We start from the raw sequence: 15,711 nt of genomic DNA on the forward strand, positions 1-15,711 counted from the left end.
CTCATGGGGTTTTTAAAACGGTTAACAGGACATTTAATGAAGCAGTGATGGGAAAACCGCTGCTTGTCATGTGACGTTTAACTGCGCTTGGCTAGAGGTCGGCCTTCACGGACATGCTTGGCACTCCTCTTCTCTGTCCTCCCCTTCTCCCTCACCTTCCTCAGACGGCGTGGAGGCGGCGTACCTCGGGACTCGCTGTCCTCCTGAGCGCTGGACGTGTCCATGCCGTCTTGCTCCTCGGGGATGTTGGGGATGCCCCCGCTGCTCCCGTCCAGAATGTTCCTCAGTGAAGGGTCCTCCGGTGTGCATGTGGCTGTGTTGCCGCTCTCGCTGCTGCTCAGGTCCTGCTCCTCGCTGTAACGCCCCCCTCTGCCGTGATGCGGCAGGGAGGAGGCCCTGATGGACGGCCGCTTGCGCTCTGCCTCCCGGATGTTCTGCTGGGGCTCATTCATGTCCACACCAGAGTCCAGGCTGGTGTCGTTGCTGCTGGGTGGGCGATGGCGGCTCTGCAGCTCAATGATGGAGTGCCGTACCTGTGCTGCTGGCTTTCCATCCAGGGAAACGAACCAGGCCCTTGGATGAGAGGAGGAGGACCTGCCTCGTGTCAGCTCCAGCAATGTGCGCTCCGAGATCCCCTGGAGCTCACCCGGCACGCCGTGGACGGTGCTGAAGGCCCCCATGTCAGCTGCCTCATTGAGGGTCCCAGGCACCGAGACAGAGGACTCCAGGAGGTTACTGTAGTGCCCCCATATGCCGGGGTTGGGGCCCTGCCCCTGGGGGGGAGTTTCTAGAGGCTGGGGTTCATCTTGGCGGCTCTGCTGAGGGCTTTCTCCAGCTTGGTGGTGGTGGGGAGCTTTGGGGAGGGTCTGGGTGTAGCTGTCTTTGCTAGCAGGCTCTGAGTGAGCGTCGTACTCCCCCCCGTTCCGGGGGAAGGTGGCTGACTTGCAGCCTGAAACCAGCTGCTCCTGACCACCGAACAGCTCCGGGGCCTGAATGACGGCCACAGGCTGGTTGTAGATGTGAACCAGTTTGTCCTGGAAGAAGTGATTCGAATTCATGTTGGCCCGGTTCTGCTCTGACTTCTCCCGAATGCGAGCCACCTCTTTGCTGTTGATGTAGTGAGACAGAGGCTGGGGAGCCTTGATCCGGTCCATAGCCACATTCTCGTAGATGGGAGCAGCAGGACGACTCCCTGGGTCCTCCACGTAGATGTTGTAGTTGGCTTTGTGCCTTGGCGTGGAGGATGGCTCGCACTGAATGCTGCGGGATGCATGGCTGCGGTCGCCAGAATGGAACAACAAGCCCTCCTCCATGTTGGTGGAGGTGGTCTGGTCCTTTTTCAGGACTGCCAGTTTGGAAAAACGTGCTCTCCTCCTCCGGGGCTCTCGGTAAGAATTCCTGTTAGCAGCAGCAGAGAAGTTAAATGAATTAAAATGAGTAGATAGAGTACAGTTAATAGAGCCACTGTCCAGAAACCATCACTCACAACCTTCTCTGGAGAGCAGAAAACACTTTGGATGTTTTGGGCTCTGAGAGACATGTTTTAAATTTATTAAAATCTTGAGAATTTTTAATCACCTCATTAAAATTATTTTGGCAGGTAAAAATCCAGTCACATCTCTTCTTTATCTGATAAATTTTAAATATATTGACTTCAATATATCAGATGGAATGGCTCTAAATATCCAGACAGGTTTAACAAAGGCTGTGGACTTGATTCCTAATGGAGAATCTTTTGAATTATTATTAAAACTGAGAAAAGTGATAGAATATTTAACAGTAATGATTTTTTACCTGCAGTGACACAGCAGCACAGACAGAAACCCGATCACAACAGCCAGCGTCCCTCCCAGTATTCCCACTAGTAGGTATGTGTGGTACGATATGAAGTCCAGCGAACTGCCATGTCCCGTGTAGTCTGCATGGACAGGTATGTACATACACAACACATCAATGCATCACCCGAGTTCAGCTGAATGTTTCATACAAACTACCGGATTTACCAGTGAAATGTGAAAAAATCATGGTCATCTTGAAATATTTCCATGAGGTAATACCGTTTGATGAGGTCAGCGGTGCTGCGATCCAGTAGCCCAGATGGGAGGCCATGTAGGTCCAGACCAGTTGGTCGTTGATCTTTTTTACTATTCCAAGTCCCTGGTTCTCCCACGCACCTTCAAATTATGAGAAGGATTCTGGTTTTGTATTGTTACGCCTCACAGTGTTGGTCAATCAGTATATATATAAATGCACAAAAGACAAATTATTGAGGTCATTGGCAAATGTTACACCAGTAACACCCAAGAAGATCATTATTTGATTTTAATTATTTTTGGAATTTTCTCCCAATTGTACTTGGCCAATTACCCCACTCTTCCGAGCTGTCCCGGTCTCTGCTCCAGCCCCTCTGCCGATCCGGGGAGGGCTGCAGACTACCACATGCCTCCTCCCATACATGTGGAGTCATCAGCCGCTTCTTTTCATCTGACAGTGAGGAGTTTCACCAGGGGGACGTAGCACGTGGGAGGATCACGCTATTCCCCCCAGTTCCCCTTCCCCCCTGAATAGGCGCCCTGACCGACCAGAGGAGGCGCTAGTGCAGCGATTAGGACATATAATTCGGCTTCCCACCTGCAGACATGGCCAGTTATGTTTGTAGGGACGCCAGACCAAGCCGGAGGTAACACAGGGATTCAAACCAGTGATCCCCATTTGGGTAGGCAACGGAATAGACCGCCACGTTACCCAAACGCCCCTCAGCCATCCTATAGTATAGCAGCAGTGGGCAGCTGCAGTGCCCGGGGACCAACTCCAGTTCTTTCTTTCTTGCCTTGCTCAGAGGCACAGGCAAGAGTATTAACCCTAACATGCATGTCTTTTTGATAAGAATTATATATACATATATACACATATACACACACACACACACACACATATATATATATATATATATAAAGGTAGTTGTACATCTGTCTTAATATTCTGCTTCTCATTTGTTGAGCACTTTTGTCAACACCACTGATGGTTTCTGGAAGAAAAAAAACCTGCTCTATATATACTTAGCACTAAAAGTAAGGAAATGTGTGTTTGGTAGGTTATTTCTTTGTTGTAACAATGCTTCTTGGCAATAAATCTTATATCAGGCAGCTGATTGTCAGCACCTGGAGTACCAGAAGCTCAAAACAAGAGTCAATAGCAACAGCAAAATAAGCTGTTTGGCATCAGCAGAGAAGATTTGGCAAATTTTTCATGGGAGCAGCCCACATACTCAGCTCTGCTGCTCATCCCACAAATGCATGTTCCTTACAAATGTGGCACGATTTAAAAGGGAAATAAACAGGCTTTCCAACGATATCAGATTTATTGCCAAAAAGCATTGTTACAACAAAGAAATAATCTACCAAACACACATTTCCTTACTTTTTGTGCTAAGTATATATCAATTATAAGTATTGTTTTGTCCCTACCAGTCTTGATATTGAAGGCCCATGCTGGTACTGTGTCAGAGGGCCTAAGATTGGTTGTGCGTCCAAGCGGCAGGCTGATTTGAATTGGCCCTCGCACTGGGAGCTCCTCGCCACCAGAGTACAGCAGGGTGCAAATGGCGGCCACGGCCTGCAGCTGAATGCTTCTGTAAACTGCACACATTAATATAATGAGAGAGTTATCTTAAAACACTCTTAAAAAACCTTTATTTTAGACTTCTTGGAAAACAGTAGTACAGCCTTTAGATAATAATATGTGATGTCCCTGAATGGAGATGTGGTGGTGGACCTTACAGAGGGCTCACCTGATTTGTTGTTGATGATGCCTGGGGTGCAGTTGACACAGTCTTTTGCCAGGTGGCGCTCTGGAACCGTCAGGTAAGCCGTCACTGACGAGATGTTGGTCTTGTCTGGTAGAGGGAGGATGCTTTTGGGGAATTTAACGCTGGGCTGAGAGGAGCTGTCTGTCAACACAATGTACAGAATGACACACATACAAAGTGTTTTGTAATGCTTCATTAAACAGCATATGACATGACATCTCAGAGCTGGGAGCATGCTAACATACTTACACACACACACACACACACACACACACACATATACTATATATGTATGTATAATTTGTCTCAAAGAAAATGTTCATGTCCAGTATGTCCTCACTGAATCTTACTCACGGATTCACAAAACTTTTCTCAAGTAAAAGCCCGAGACGTTCCTGAAGGAATGGTCTCTTGATTTCATTCAGTGAAAAGATAAAAGACAGAAAATTCTCATGAGATTTTTTTTTTTTGTGATTTCAATTTTTTTTTCAATTTCTTATCCAATTTCATTTTAAGATTAAAGTAGAAATCCATCCATCCATTATCCAAACTGTTTATCCTGCTCTCAGGGTCATGGGGATGCTGGAGCCTATCCCAGCAGCGGGCGGGGAGACACCCTGAACAGGCCGCCGGGCCATCACGCCCCCCCCCCCCCCACCACCACACACACACACACACACACACACGCACACACACATTCACACCTAGGAACAATTTAGTACGGCTGATTCACACTGTCACAGTTTCTTGAGACATCCAAAATAGTGATGTTTCGAGCTACATGCTCTTCTTCAGACTTCCTTCATTTATCTTCATCTTAGTTTCTTTGTATAATATAGTTTATTTATAGTTTTTTGTGATGTGCACATCTGCTTCTCTTCGTTTGTGGTTTTATGTCGTCGTACATGACTTCTGCTGCTAACTGTTTGTAACGTCAATGTTCTCAAACAGGAAGCTTATTTGGACTTCGTTTTTATTGTCGTTTTTATTTAAGTTATCCACACCTACGATGACAGGTGGTGATCAAAATGGTGTTTGAGCACACCCGATCACAGAGAGCCATTCAGCATGAAACACCTTGTCCACCACCACCCATAAAACCTGGTGGAACCTGAGTTGTACCCATTGATGTAGTACTATCTGTTGGGGGCGGCACGGTGGCACAGTGGTTAGCGCAGTGGCCTCACAGCAAGAAGGTCCTGGGTTCGAGCCCCGGGGTAGTCCAGCCTTGGGGGTCGTCCTCTGTGTGGAGTTTGCATGTTCTCCCCGTGTCTGTGTGGGTTTCCTCCCACAGTCCAAAGACATGCAGGTCAGGTGAATTGGCCGTACTAAATTGTCCCTAGGTGTGTGCGTGCGTGCGTGCGTGCGTGCGTGTGTGTGTTAGACAACTTTACTTCTTCAAACTCAACACTACCTGCCTTCCTCTTCCTCATCAGTCTGCTACAGTCTGCAGGATTCTTATATTCATGGATTAGTTGTGGTCTTGCCAGCAGTAAGAAGTATCATAAAGGATGTTTGTTTGTGTGCAAATCTTCCAGATTGTAACTTTAAATGCCTAAAATGAAACTGGCACCTTCAAAGCTTTGTGGGGGGGAAAAAGACTCTGGTTATCGTGCACATTTCAGACGTGACCTTCACGTTGACCTGGGTGAAGTGGGGGTGAGTGAACATACCAGGCAGTTTTCCAGTGATGAGCAGCGAGTCTTCAAACAGCCAGATGTTTCCCTGGCTGTGAGGGAGCAGCATCAAGGTAACAGCAGAGAATACTGGCAAAAACACAAAAATACTTTGGATTAATATTTTGTCAGCAAGTCAAAGTCAATGGCCAGAGGAATTTCACACAGGTTTCATTTCGTAGAAAAGGAAAAAAAGACTGGAAGAAACAAGGGAAGTGTAAATTCAGCTATGGAATAGAACAGAATAACTTTTCCCGAAGGGAACTCTGAACTTCATATGCAGTAGCCAGTTTGAAGCAGATAAATAAAATATGCTCATTATACAAATATATCACTGAATTATACATGGATGTCATTATACTAACTGTACTAAAATGCTTGTACTGTAATATGTTTAGAAAAGACAATGTATTAATGTGTTTGTTGGTAACAAATAGACTATTATATTCTCTGTTGTACAATATACTGTAGTAATTTACTACGTCTGTGTGTATGTGTGTGTGTGTGTTCATTTGCTGTCTTATGTCTGTTGACTGACATCACTGTTTTTTACTTTGAGCCTTTGCATTGTTTTCTGCATCTCTGATAATCAGCGTTGTTTTGTTTTATAAATAACAATATTAGTAATTAATGTAGTTATAGTTTTATAAAGAAACTACCCTCATCACTAGAACGACCATGGGTGGTCATTGTGACCGTTTTGGATTTTCAAAGTTTGATAACTTTGGGGGGGAAAAGTTACAGACTTGCCGCTCCGAGTGCTCCTAAAATTGCATATATTTGCATTTAAAATGAGGTTTAGATCAATTGTATAAAAGTTATGATAAGATCTACTTAAAACGACCATGAGCGGTCAAAAAGGCCCATGAGCGGTCAAAAAGGCCCCGCGTAATTTGCGCGTCATGGGGCGCGTCATGTCAGTATTTATGACGTTTGTTGGTGGCGTCATTTCCTTCGTGAAGTTCGTTGCTCTGCCCTAGAAACACACTAGCGCCCCCCAGTGCAGAGAAACAGTCTAAACTTGATGTGTGACGATGTCCAACATGTCTGGTTACAGACGCACCATGACTCCCACCGAGGCGCTGCAGCATTTACAGGCGTTGGACAGCCGCCATTTTAAATTGTTTGAAAAAATAGCATTAAAGTTGTTGAAATGCTAATTTTGGTGTCAGTTAGTTTCATAACAGACACACTAACATATGTAATGCGTTAATATCAATATTGGGTATTTATCTTGACAGAATATGGAGTTGGAAACCCGTGGGTGGCGTTCCAGTAGTTTTTAAGTTGCGGTCGTTGTTTGGGACTGTTTCAATATTTACTTTCGGTTCTTTTTTACACGCCACGTTTCATAGGCCTTGTTACGTTTGTTAGATTATCAATATGTGTTTCCGTTTTGTTCTTCAGGTAATATTTTCACTTTTTCAATTTTGCTATTCAAGTTGGACCATGTCTCTCTGAAGTTTAAATTGTATAAAATTAGTATTATAGTTGTTAAAATGTTAATTTTGATGTTACTCGTTTCCTAACAGACACACTAACATATGAAATGCAATAATATCTCAACTGGGTATTTATCTTGACAGAATATAGAGTTTAAAAACCCGCCGTCATTTTGACCGCCCATGGTCGTTTTAGGTAGGAGGGAAATCCCGGTCGTAGTTTACGCACATCAGCGTCATTCTACAAAACCGGAAGCAGTTCGTTAACGCCAGCTGCTGATGCGCCGCGCGCGAGGTCCGCACATGCCGAAGCCTAATTCGGTTTTTACTGGAGTCGGGAGCAAAGTGGGACAGTGTGGTTTTAAAGACGTTGTTTTTGGCGAACTGGGCTCCACCGGACGCACGGGGGAGTGTTGGTTTCCAGTCACCCGGGCTTGGACCAGTTTATAAGGGCTCCGATGTGAACCGGAGACAATAGGGACTTTGGGAGACGAGGAGGCGACGTCGTTCTTCGGGAGGGACTGCGGCCGAGCCTGCCAGTGGTAAGTCCGTATTGTCATTGTTATTTTGGGCTGTTTCTCATAATACTAAGTCCTGATGGGAAGGATGCTGGTAGAAACAGTGTCGGTCATCTTAGTCGTGTTGTGCTAAATGATGGAGGCTTGGTGGAAGCGTGGACGTGGTGTGGGTTATCTGTTGAGCTGTGGTCTTGTTCATGTCTTCTATAAGGGCTTTGTTGTGGGGTGATAATGATGAGATTCTCGTCGTGTACCGGCTGGTTTGGGCCCAGTTAATTGTGGACACAAACACTGAGGTTAGGTACAAAATTGTGGTTGTCAGTCCCAGTTGTACTATAAACGGTTCCATGTGTCTTTGTTTGGTGACATTAATTTGTGTTGTGGATAGAAAGAGGGAAAGCGACTCTAGATGGCGTGAACGTAAGAAAACACTTTAGACCCGGTTGAAGAAGTGTTCTGTGAACCTGCTTGTGTTTACACACCGGTAAATCCCACAGGTCAGCTCAACCCTGGGGCCAAACGTATAAAACGCTTTATATTTGGGTGTAGAAATGTGTACACAACAGAACAGGAAACATTTTCGTCAGCTTTCTAAAACCCCACGTTGGCTTGTTCGCACCTGTTTCTCCTCAGCGCAGTAATCATGAAGTTGTCTGCACCTGCGCGAAACTTGCCACCACGCTCGCGATCGACTGGAATTGCTTGCACCACGCCCCGGCCCCCACCACGCCCCGCCCCGCCCCGGCCCCCACCACGCCCCAGTCCCCACCACGTCACTATTGTGACACGTGGAGGACTGACGCCACAAGGGGTTGTGGGAGATGGTGTTCAAACGCAATGACAGAACTCTTACGACAACAGAAATTTAAAGCAACAATTTAAAAAAATATTTATGATTTTCTCCCAATTTAGTGGCCAATCGATCCCTATTCTAGTTCAAACACCCACCCTCGTGCTGCATGCGTTCGCCAACTGCATCTCTCCAGCCGGCAGTCTGGAAGGAGACGCCTCCTAAATTCCGTGACAAGGCGGCTCCAGGCCGAACCACTGCTTTTTCCCACACACGCAGAGACGCATTCACGTGACGAACACAAGCCGACTCCGCCCCCCTCCCGAACACAGCGCTGCCAATGATTGCTGCTTCATCGAGTCCGTCCATAGTCTGATCTGACGAGACCGGGTACGCGAACCCCGGTCCCCAGTGGGCAACTGCATCGACACAAAGCCGATGCTTAGACCGCTACACCACCGCGGACCCAACGCAACAATTTTTAAAACGTTTTTCCTATTTTGTTGTAGTGGAATACGTTTTCTTCGATATGTTAGCATGTGTCCATGCATTGGACATGATAAGCATTACACCTAATTTAGGCATTTTTCTGGAATGATAGGCTATCAGTTATTGTAATTACACGACGAACACATTGCCACTGAAAGATGATAAAGTAACCTGGGTTACACAGTCCTGCCTGTTGATGGGATGTGGGAAGCTGGGGGTGGGTTTCATTGTGGGGGCTGTACATCTTGGGGCCGAGGTACTCACATTAGAACAGGGCAAAGTGTAAGCTAGTGAACTTCTTGCTTGGCCAAGCAAAGGTTGCCACATGCCCTACAAGGAGGAGCAGGGGGAGAGGGAGTTGGTGTGTGGATCTAGTGGCCCCATACAGGACACTGGTCACAGCATGCTGAGAGCACAAAATGATTATTACAGCTGGGTGAATAACGCCCATATACTCTGTGTAGGGAGGCTGTATGGTTTGTTGGGGAGGGGGCTTGACTGTGTGTTGGTGGTCAATATGTATGTAACCATATGTAAAACTGAACAGTATGTGGGGATCATGGTGAGGGTCTGATGGTTGTGTGTGTGTGGCAGTTTGTGCAGTGTAGGTTGTATGTTAGGTTTTCATGTATGTAAATAGTGTTGTTTTGTGAGGTGACTGTTCATTAAAGAACATCCAAAGCAAAAACACAGTCCTGCCTAAAGCAGTGATGTGAGAAGTGGGCAGAGCTGCTGTTCCTGGAGGATTTTTTTCCCCATTCAGTCCACTGTTGGAAATTTTACTTATAACAATTACCACAATAAAACTCAACACAGAAATAAGGAAGCCTCTCGGATGATTAAGCGATACCGTAGTTAATCCAGCACCATCGTTAATATAAAGTTTAATATTATTTCTGAGAAATTGTTTGGAGAGAAGTATGTAGGAGTGGTGCAGGATATGTATGAGGGCAGTGTGACTGTGGTGAGGTGTGTGGTAGGAATGACAGATGGGTCCAAGGTGGAGGTGGGATTACATCAAGGATTGGCTCTGAGCCCTTTCTTGTTTGCAATGGTGATGGACAGGTTGATGGACGAGATCAGGCAGGAGTCTCTGTGGACTATGATGTTCGTGGATGACATTGTGATCTGTAGTGAGAGTAGGGTGCAGGTTGAGGAGAGTCTGGCGAGGTGGAGGTATGCACCGGAGAGAAGAGGAATGAAAGTAAGTAGGAGCAAGACGGAATACCTACGCGTGAACGAGAGGGAGGACAGTGGAATGGTGAGGATGTAAGGAGTAGAGGTGACGAAGGCGTATGAGTTTAAATACTTGGGGTCAACTGTCCAAAGTAACGGGGAGTGCAGAGAGAGGTGAAGAAGAGAGTGCAGGCAGGGTGGAGTTGGTGGAGAAGAGTGTCAGGAGTGATTTGTGACAGAAGGGTACCAGCAAGAGTTAAAGGGAAGGTTTACAAGATGGTAGTGAGACCAGCTATGTTATATGGTTTGGAGACAGTGGCACTGATGAAAAGACAGGAGGTGGCAGAGTTGAAGATAAGATTTTCATTGGGAGTGATGGAGGAGGACAGGATTAGGAATGAGTATATTAGAGGGACAGCTCAGGTTGGACGGTTTGGAGACAAAGCAAGAGAGGCAAGATTGAGATGGTTTGGACGTGTGGAGGAGAGATGCTGGGTATATTGAGAGAAGGATGTTGAATATGGAGCTGTCGGGGAAGAGGAGAAGAGGAAGGCTAAAGAGGAGGTTTACAGAAATGGTGAGGGAGGACGTGCAGGTGGCTGGTGTGACAGAAGAAGATGCAGAGGACAGGAAGAGATGGAAATGGATGATCCGCTGTGGCGACCCCTAATGGGAGCAGCCGAAAGTAGTAGTAGCAGCAGTAGTAGTAGATTGTTTCTGAGAAATCATGTTATTTATTCTGTCTGGTTTATCAAAAACTACAGTACCCATCAGCCTCAGTGGCTGTCAATGGAGAACCACCTCAGAATAAGTAGTGGCGGCTGTCAGGAACAAAACAATACATCACAGTTCTTATTGTTGATTTGATTAAAATGACCCATAAATCATTTTATTTACAGAGCTTCACCAGTTGTTGTTGCTGTTTTTAATACTAAAATTATTCATGAAGAATAATAATGATGGTTGTAAATAATAATTATTGTTAGTAGTAGTTGCAGCAGTTGGATGTTTAGGCATTAACTAACAGAGAATGGGACTGTTAATTAACAGTGTGTGTTCCTCGAATGAGATCCTGAAGTTCCTTATAAAAAAAGTCTCTAGGAAAGATTGTCAGCAGAATGTGTAAATGACATTACTGTTGACCACTGGCAGGTGAATTTATCTTATCATTTGGTCCTCTGAGAGAGTCTGCTCAGCAGCTTGATGTGGGGTCACTGTCTTGCTCAAGGACACTTCAGTACATCAGATGTTTCAGGACCCAAATCGTCAAACCGGGGAATAGTCCCACTTCCGTTTTCAGCCATGACTGATAGAACAAATAATTTGAACAGGAAGTGGCTGCGTTGGCTCAGTAATTTACAAACTCAATAAATATTTCATGTGAAGTTGGTATTTCAGCCTATGTGGCCTCATCCTGCAGGATGTTAGCAGGCAGTATAATTAATTGTATGGAAGTGAAGCAGACGGTGTTTACAAATTGATCTTCCAGACAGTGTCTCAGGAGGCAGAACAGGTTGTCTGGTCAATCAAACCTGCTGCCGGTTCGATCCTCAGCCCCTTGCAAAAATGTGGCGGTGTCACTGAGCAAGACATCGAACCCCTAACTACTTCTGATGAGCTGGTTGGTTGGTACCTTGCATGGCTGACATCACCGTATGGGTGGGGGGGGTGGTGGCAGGTATGCGTTCATTGATTGTAAAGTGCTTTGAGTGGCTGTAGCAACTAGAGAAGCCCTGTATAAATGTAGTCCATTTACCGGTCCCCAGATTGGGGTTGTCAGGGTCATGTGGGGCCAGGGATGTCCATGCTGGCGTATCTAAAATGATAATGTAATATCTAATAAAAGAATCTAACTAAAAATAACCATTTCTAGCCTTATGGTTAAATGTAACCATCTCTAGTGTGTTAGATTAGTTCAGCATGTCTGTCTTTGGCCTGCGGTAGGAGATCGTGCCGTCCAGAAAGGTTGGTAGAAATGTTATCGGAGGTTCAACTCACTTGGTCTCTTGGCGGTTCTCCATGGTAGTGGAGTAGGGACGTAGCCATCTGTGTGGGCCAGCAGGGTGAGGCTGAGCTGTGGACTGTAGGGTACCAGGACCAGGAGCTCGCCTCTTGGCCCGCTTCTGCTGGAGTCTCGGAGGCTGTGGTTCAGGTACAGGTCCACTGTTGCCCCGGCCAGTGGCTGGCGGGTTACCAGGTCCCTCACCAGGACTTTCAGGAAGAACCGGGGTTCTGCCAGAGTGGAGAGACTTTTACAAACATGCTGAAGAATCCCTCATTTTATTTTCAGTAGTCCTGAAAATGTTCTCGAGGAGTTTTGTCGTGGCCAGGAGTGGAGGTGTTCGTTGAAATTGCACCAGAGCAAAAGAAACGATAACAGAAGGTAGGGCTGTCAGTGACAGCCGGCCTGTCAGTGACAGCCGGCCTGTCAGTGACAGCCGGCCTGTCACTGACAGCCGGCCTGTCAGCGGTAGCACGTTAATCACGATGCTATTGAAAGCGCAGCATAACGCGCTACTTATCTGACCGTATTTGTCCCTTCTACGTACCCGTAGTTGGTTGGGGACTCGAGCCGCAGTGCGGTGGTGGATAAAATAACACCGCTGGACTCCGAAACGGCTCAGTTGACACAGCACAAGTAATGTGCGTCTTGTGTCAAGCGGAATTTCATGATCACCGCAGTACTTGGAGTTTGAGCTAAACGTACAGGTGCAGCTAACTGTCGGACCAAAGCACCATGACGTCATATGTGACGAGCTAGCAGCGACTGCCTGCAGACCGGTGAAGGTCGTATGTACATAAGGGTTTCTTTCTGTTCTTAGTGTTCATATGATTCCCAATCACTCCGGTAATATCGTTATTATGGACGTAAACACTATCTGGAAATGCAAAATAATAGAATTTTAAACATGCGATGTAAAACGCAAATGATCGCGATTAACTATTGAAATTTAGATTAATCGCAATTGGCAGCCCAAAGAAACACACAGTCATTTAGTCAATGTACCTGTGAGGGAGACTTGTCATGTGAACGCAAAGCCTTCTGAGGCGTAACATGTGCATTAATGTACACTGACTTGTTCAGCACACGCGTTTCTGTACAATGACGTCACTTACTGGCAGGTGTTCCAGCTAACCCTACATAGTAACCATATCGGTGTGTTTAGTTAAAGTGAAGCTGAAGTGACAGAAGATTAAAATGATAAGTAGATGGACATACACACACAGTATAACAGTAGTGCATGTAGAAGTTAGGGCTGGGCGATATGGACCGAAAATTATATATCGGTATTTTAAGGCTGAATGGCGATACACGGTATATATCTCGGTATAGTCCACGAACATTAAATGTTCAGTTGTAAGTCAAAGCCACATGTGAGATGTCGCAAACAAAATGCAAAGACAGGGTTTCCTTCCCTGTTTTAAAATAGACAGCTGCACAATATATCAACTTGTAAATGGAAAATTATCTAAAATAAATAACCTATATCAGGGGTTTTCAAAGTGTAGGAAAGCGAGCCTCCCCTCAGAGAACATAAAAACAGCTGCGCCCCCCCTCCCAATTATTATTGTTGTTGCTATAATGTATGTTCCACTCAGGTATAAAAACGGGTTTCAACAATAAATGAGATATCTTTGAAGATGATCTTTTATTTTTTAAACATCTTTAAACATTTTTCAAATGTTGTAGGTAATGTTACTAAAAATCGACCCATTTTGCTCCAAGAATTGCTGAAGTTAAATAAATTTAGCTAGATTTTTACGGTTACTTTTTCTTCACGTTTTTTTTCTCGCGCTGCGCCTCCCCTGAAGCTCCCTGGCGCCCCCCAGGGGTGGCGCGCCTCACACTTTGAAAACCCCTGGCCTATATTAAATAAAAATAGATCTGTCTCTGAGAATACAAACCGAATGTTTTGGATTTTCAAAGTTTAATAACTTTGTGGGGGGGGGGGGGATAGACCTGCCGCTCCCTGAATTCTCCTAAAATTGCATGTATTAGCATTGAAACGAGTTTTAGATCAATCGCACACACAAAGGTTGCGATAAGATCTACCAACACGACCATGAGCGGTCAAACTGATGGTGTGTTGTCACGTCATTTCCTTCGCGAAGTAAATCGCTCTGTCCTAGAAACGCACTAGCGCCCCCCAGTGCAGAGAAATAGTCTACACTTGATTTTTGATTATTCCCCACATGTCCGGTTAGACGCCGTTACAGACGCGTCATGGCCACCACCGACGCCTTGCAGTATTTACAGGCGTTGGACAGCGGCCAGTTTAAAGTGTTTGAAAAATAGTATTAAATCTGGTAAAATGTAATTTTGGTATCAGTTAGTTTCTTAACGGACATACTAACATATGTAATGCATTAATGTCTCAGTTGGGTCTTTATCTTGACAGATTATAGAGTTTAAAAACGTTCCAGTAGTTTTTAAATTGCGGTCGTTGTTTGGGACTGTTTCAGTTTTTATTTTCAGGTAATAGTTTCACTTTTTGCTATTCAAGTTCGACCATGTCTCTCTGAAGTTTAAATTGTTTAAAAAATAGTTTCATAACGATTAACGTCTCCATTAGGTATTTATTTTGACAGACTACAGAGTTTAAAAACCGGCCGTCATGTTGACCGCCCATGGTCGTTTTGGGTAGGAGTGAAATCCCGGTAGTCCTGGTCTTAAGAAACGGGTTATGTATTTGAACGCAACATCAGACTGTATCGATATAGACGGTATTGTCTCATCTTGTTTGAAAATATATCTGTGTAACGTGGGGAAAAAAGGTCGACGTACCGCCCAGCCCTAGTAGAGGCATGATAATAATACTAGTCAGCTGGTATAAGACATAATGGTACTAAGTTGCCCCTGTAAAAAGAGTGAAAATGCACTCGTGTCCAGATGGGTGGGGTTGGGAAATGTTGTGCTGTGGATTTCTGTAACGTGTAGAACGGCACCGCTTGTGTGTGCTGGTGGTTGAGGCCGGTCCTGCAGACGGGGAGGAGAGCCGGCGGTTATCAGCTCACATGAAACACTCCCATCACTGCAGCCAGAGGAGACGAGTCCTAATCCCTCACACCGCTTTATGAGCCACCTTAAACCCACTAGTCCGACGGAACATTGCAGACGGGCTGCCGGCTTTCTTTCACACATGACAATAGAAATGTGATCCAGTGCATAATTAATGCACATGGTCTTTTTGTGGAATGCTGATGCTGATCGTCCTCGCGTGTTGTCTTAGAAACATGCTCACCGAGCAGGACTCATGACAAGACACACGATGCTCGAGTCGGCGGTTTTTGCATAAAAAAACGCGCCTTTCTCTGAACAATGGCTGATGTGGTAGCGGTAGGTGTGCGCGTGTGTACCTGCTGACAGCGCAGAGGGAGTCTGCTCCGGATCCCGATCAGGGAGGCCGGTGACGGACGAGTCTCTGTCCGCGGTGAAGGCTTTGTCGTCGGGCGGGGGACGGTGTCCGCCCTCCTCCGTCGCTCCCACCGCTCCTCCTCCACCGAAAACCAAAACGAGCCATAAAAGCAGGCAGCGATCCGCAGGCATGACGAGTTCAGACTCACAGACATCACTGCACAAACCGAGTTGAGGAGGAGAAGAACCGGACTGCGTTTGTTATGAAGGCCTCATCTCGGTCCGCGTTGTTTTGGCCATCAAGACGCTGCTGATGCTGAGACTAGGCGTGTAACGCGGGACGTGAGGTGACGTCACAGCTCTTGTTCCGGTTCAAACTTCCTCCAACGTGCTGTGCTCTTCCATAAAACCTTTTCTCTGCGTTCCAGACCGACGTAGTTTAATCCTTGCAGCGGT

The 15,711-nt window shown here is 45.9% G+C and overlaps 1 protein-coding gene across 1 annotated transcript; it reads right to left on the bottom strand.

Annotated features, from left to right (window-relative positions):
- fam171b (family with sequence similarity 171 member B) lies at window positions 1-15,491 on the bottom strand. The gene is made up of 8 exons (XM_056301300.1): window positions 15,258-15,491; window positions 11,898-12,131; window positions 5,482-5,574; window positions 3,791-3,949; window positions 3,468-3,638; window positions 2,058-2,174; window positions 1,795-1,918; window positions 1-1,398 (listed from the first exon to the last, which is right to left on the bottom strand). Exons 1-8 carry the CDS (start codon window positions 15,445-15,447, stop codon window positions 78-80), a joined length of 2,409 nt encoding a protein of 802 aa, XP_056157275.1. The 5' UTR covers window positions 15,448-15,491; the 3' UTR covers window positions 1-77.
- Between the last annotated feature and the right edge of the window lie 220 nt (window positions 15,492-15,711).

This window comes from Lampris incognitus, chromosome 21 (genome assembly GCF_029633865.1).
Source record: "Lampris incognitus isolate fLamInc1 chromosome 21, fLamInc1.hap2, whole genome shotgun sequence".
In the NCBI taxonomy this organism is placed as follows: Eukaryota; Metazoa; Chordata; class Actinopteri; order Lampriformes; family Lampridae; genus Lampris; species Lampris incognitus.

Coding starts and splice junctions, on each gene's coding strand:
- fam171b (XM_056301300.1), bottom strand. CDS start 15,447: ATGCCTGCGGATCGCTGCCTGCTTTTATGGCTCGTTTTGGTTTTCGGT. Junction 1,919..2,057: donor ACCGCTGACCTCATCAAACG/GTATTACCTCAT, acceptor CTGTCCATGCAG/ACTACACGGGACATGGCAGT. Junction 1,399..1,794: donor GTGCTGCTGTGTCACTGCAG/GTAAAAAATCAT, acceptor TGCTGCTAACAG/GAATTCTTACCGAGAGCCCC.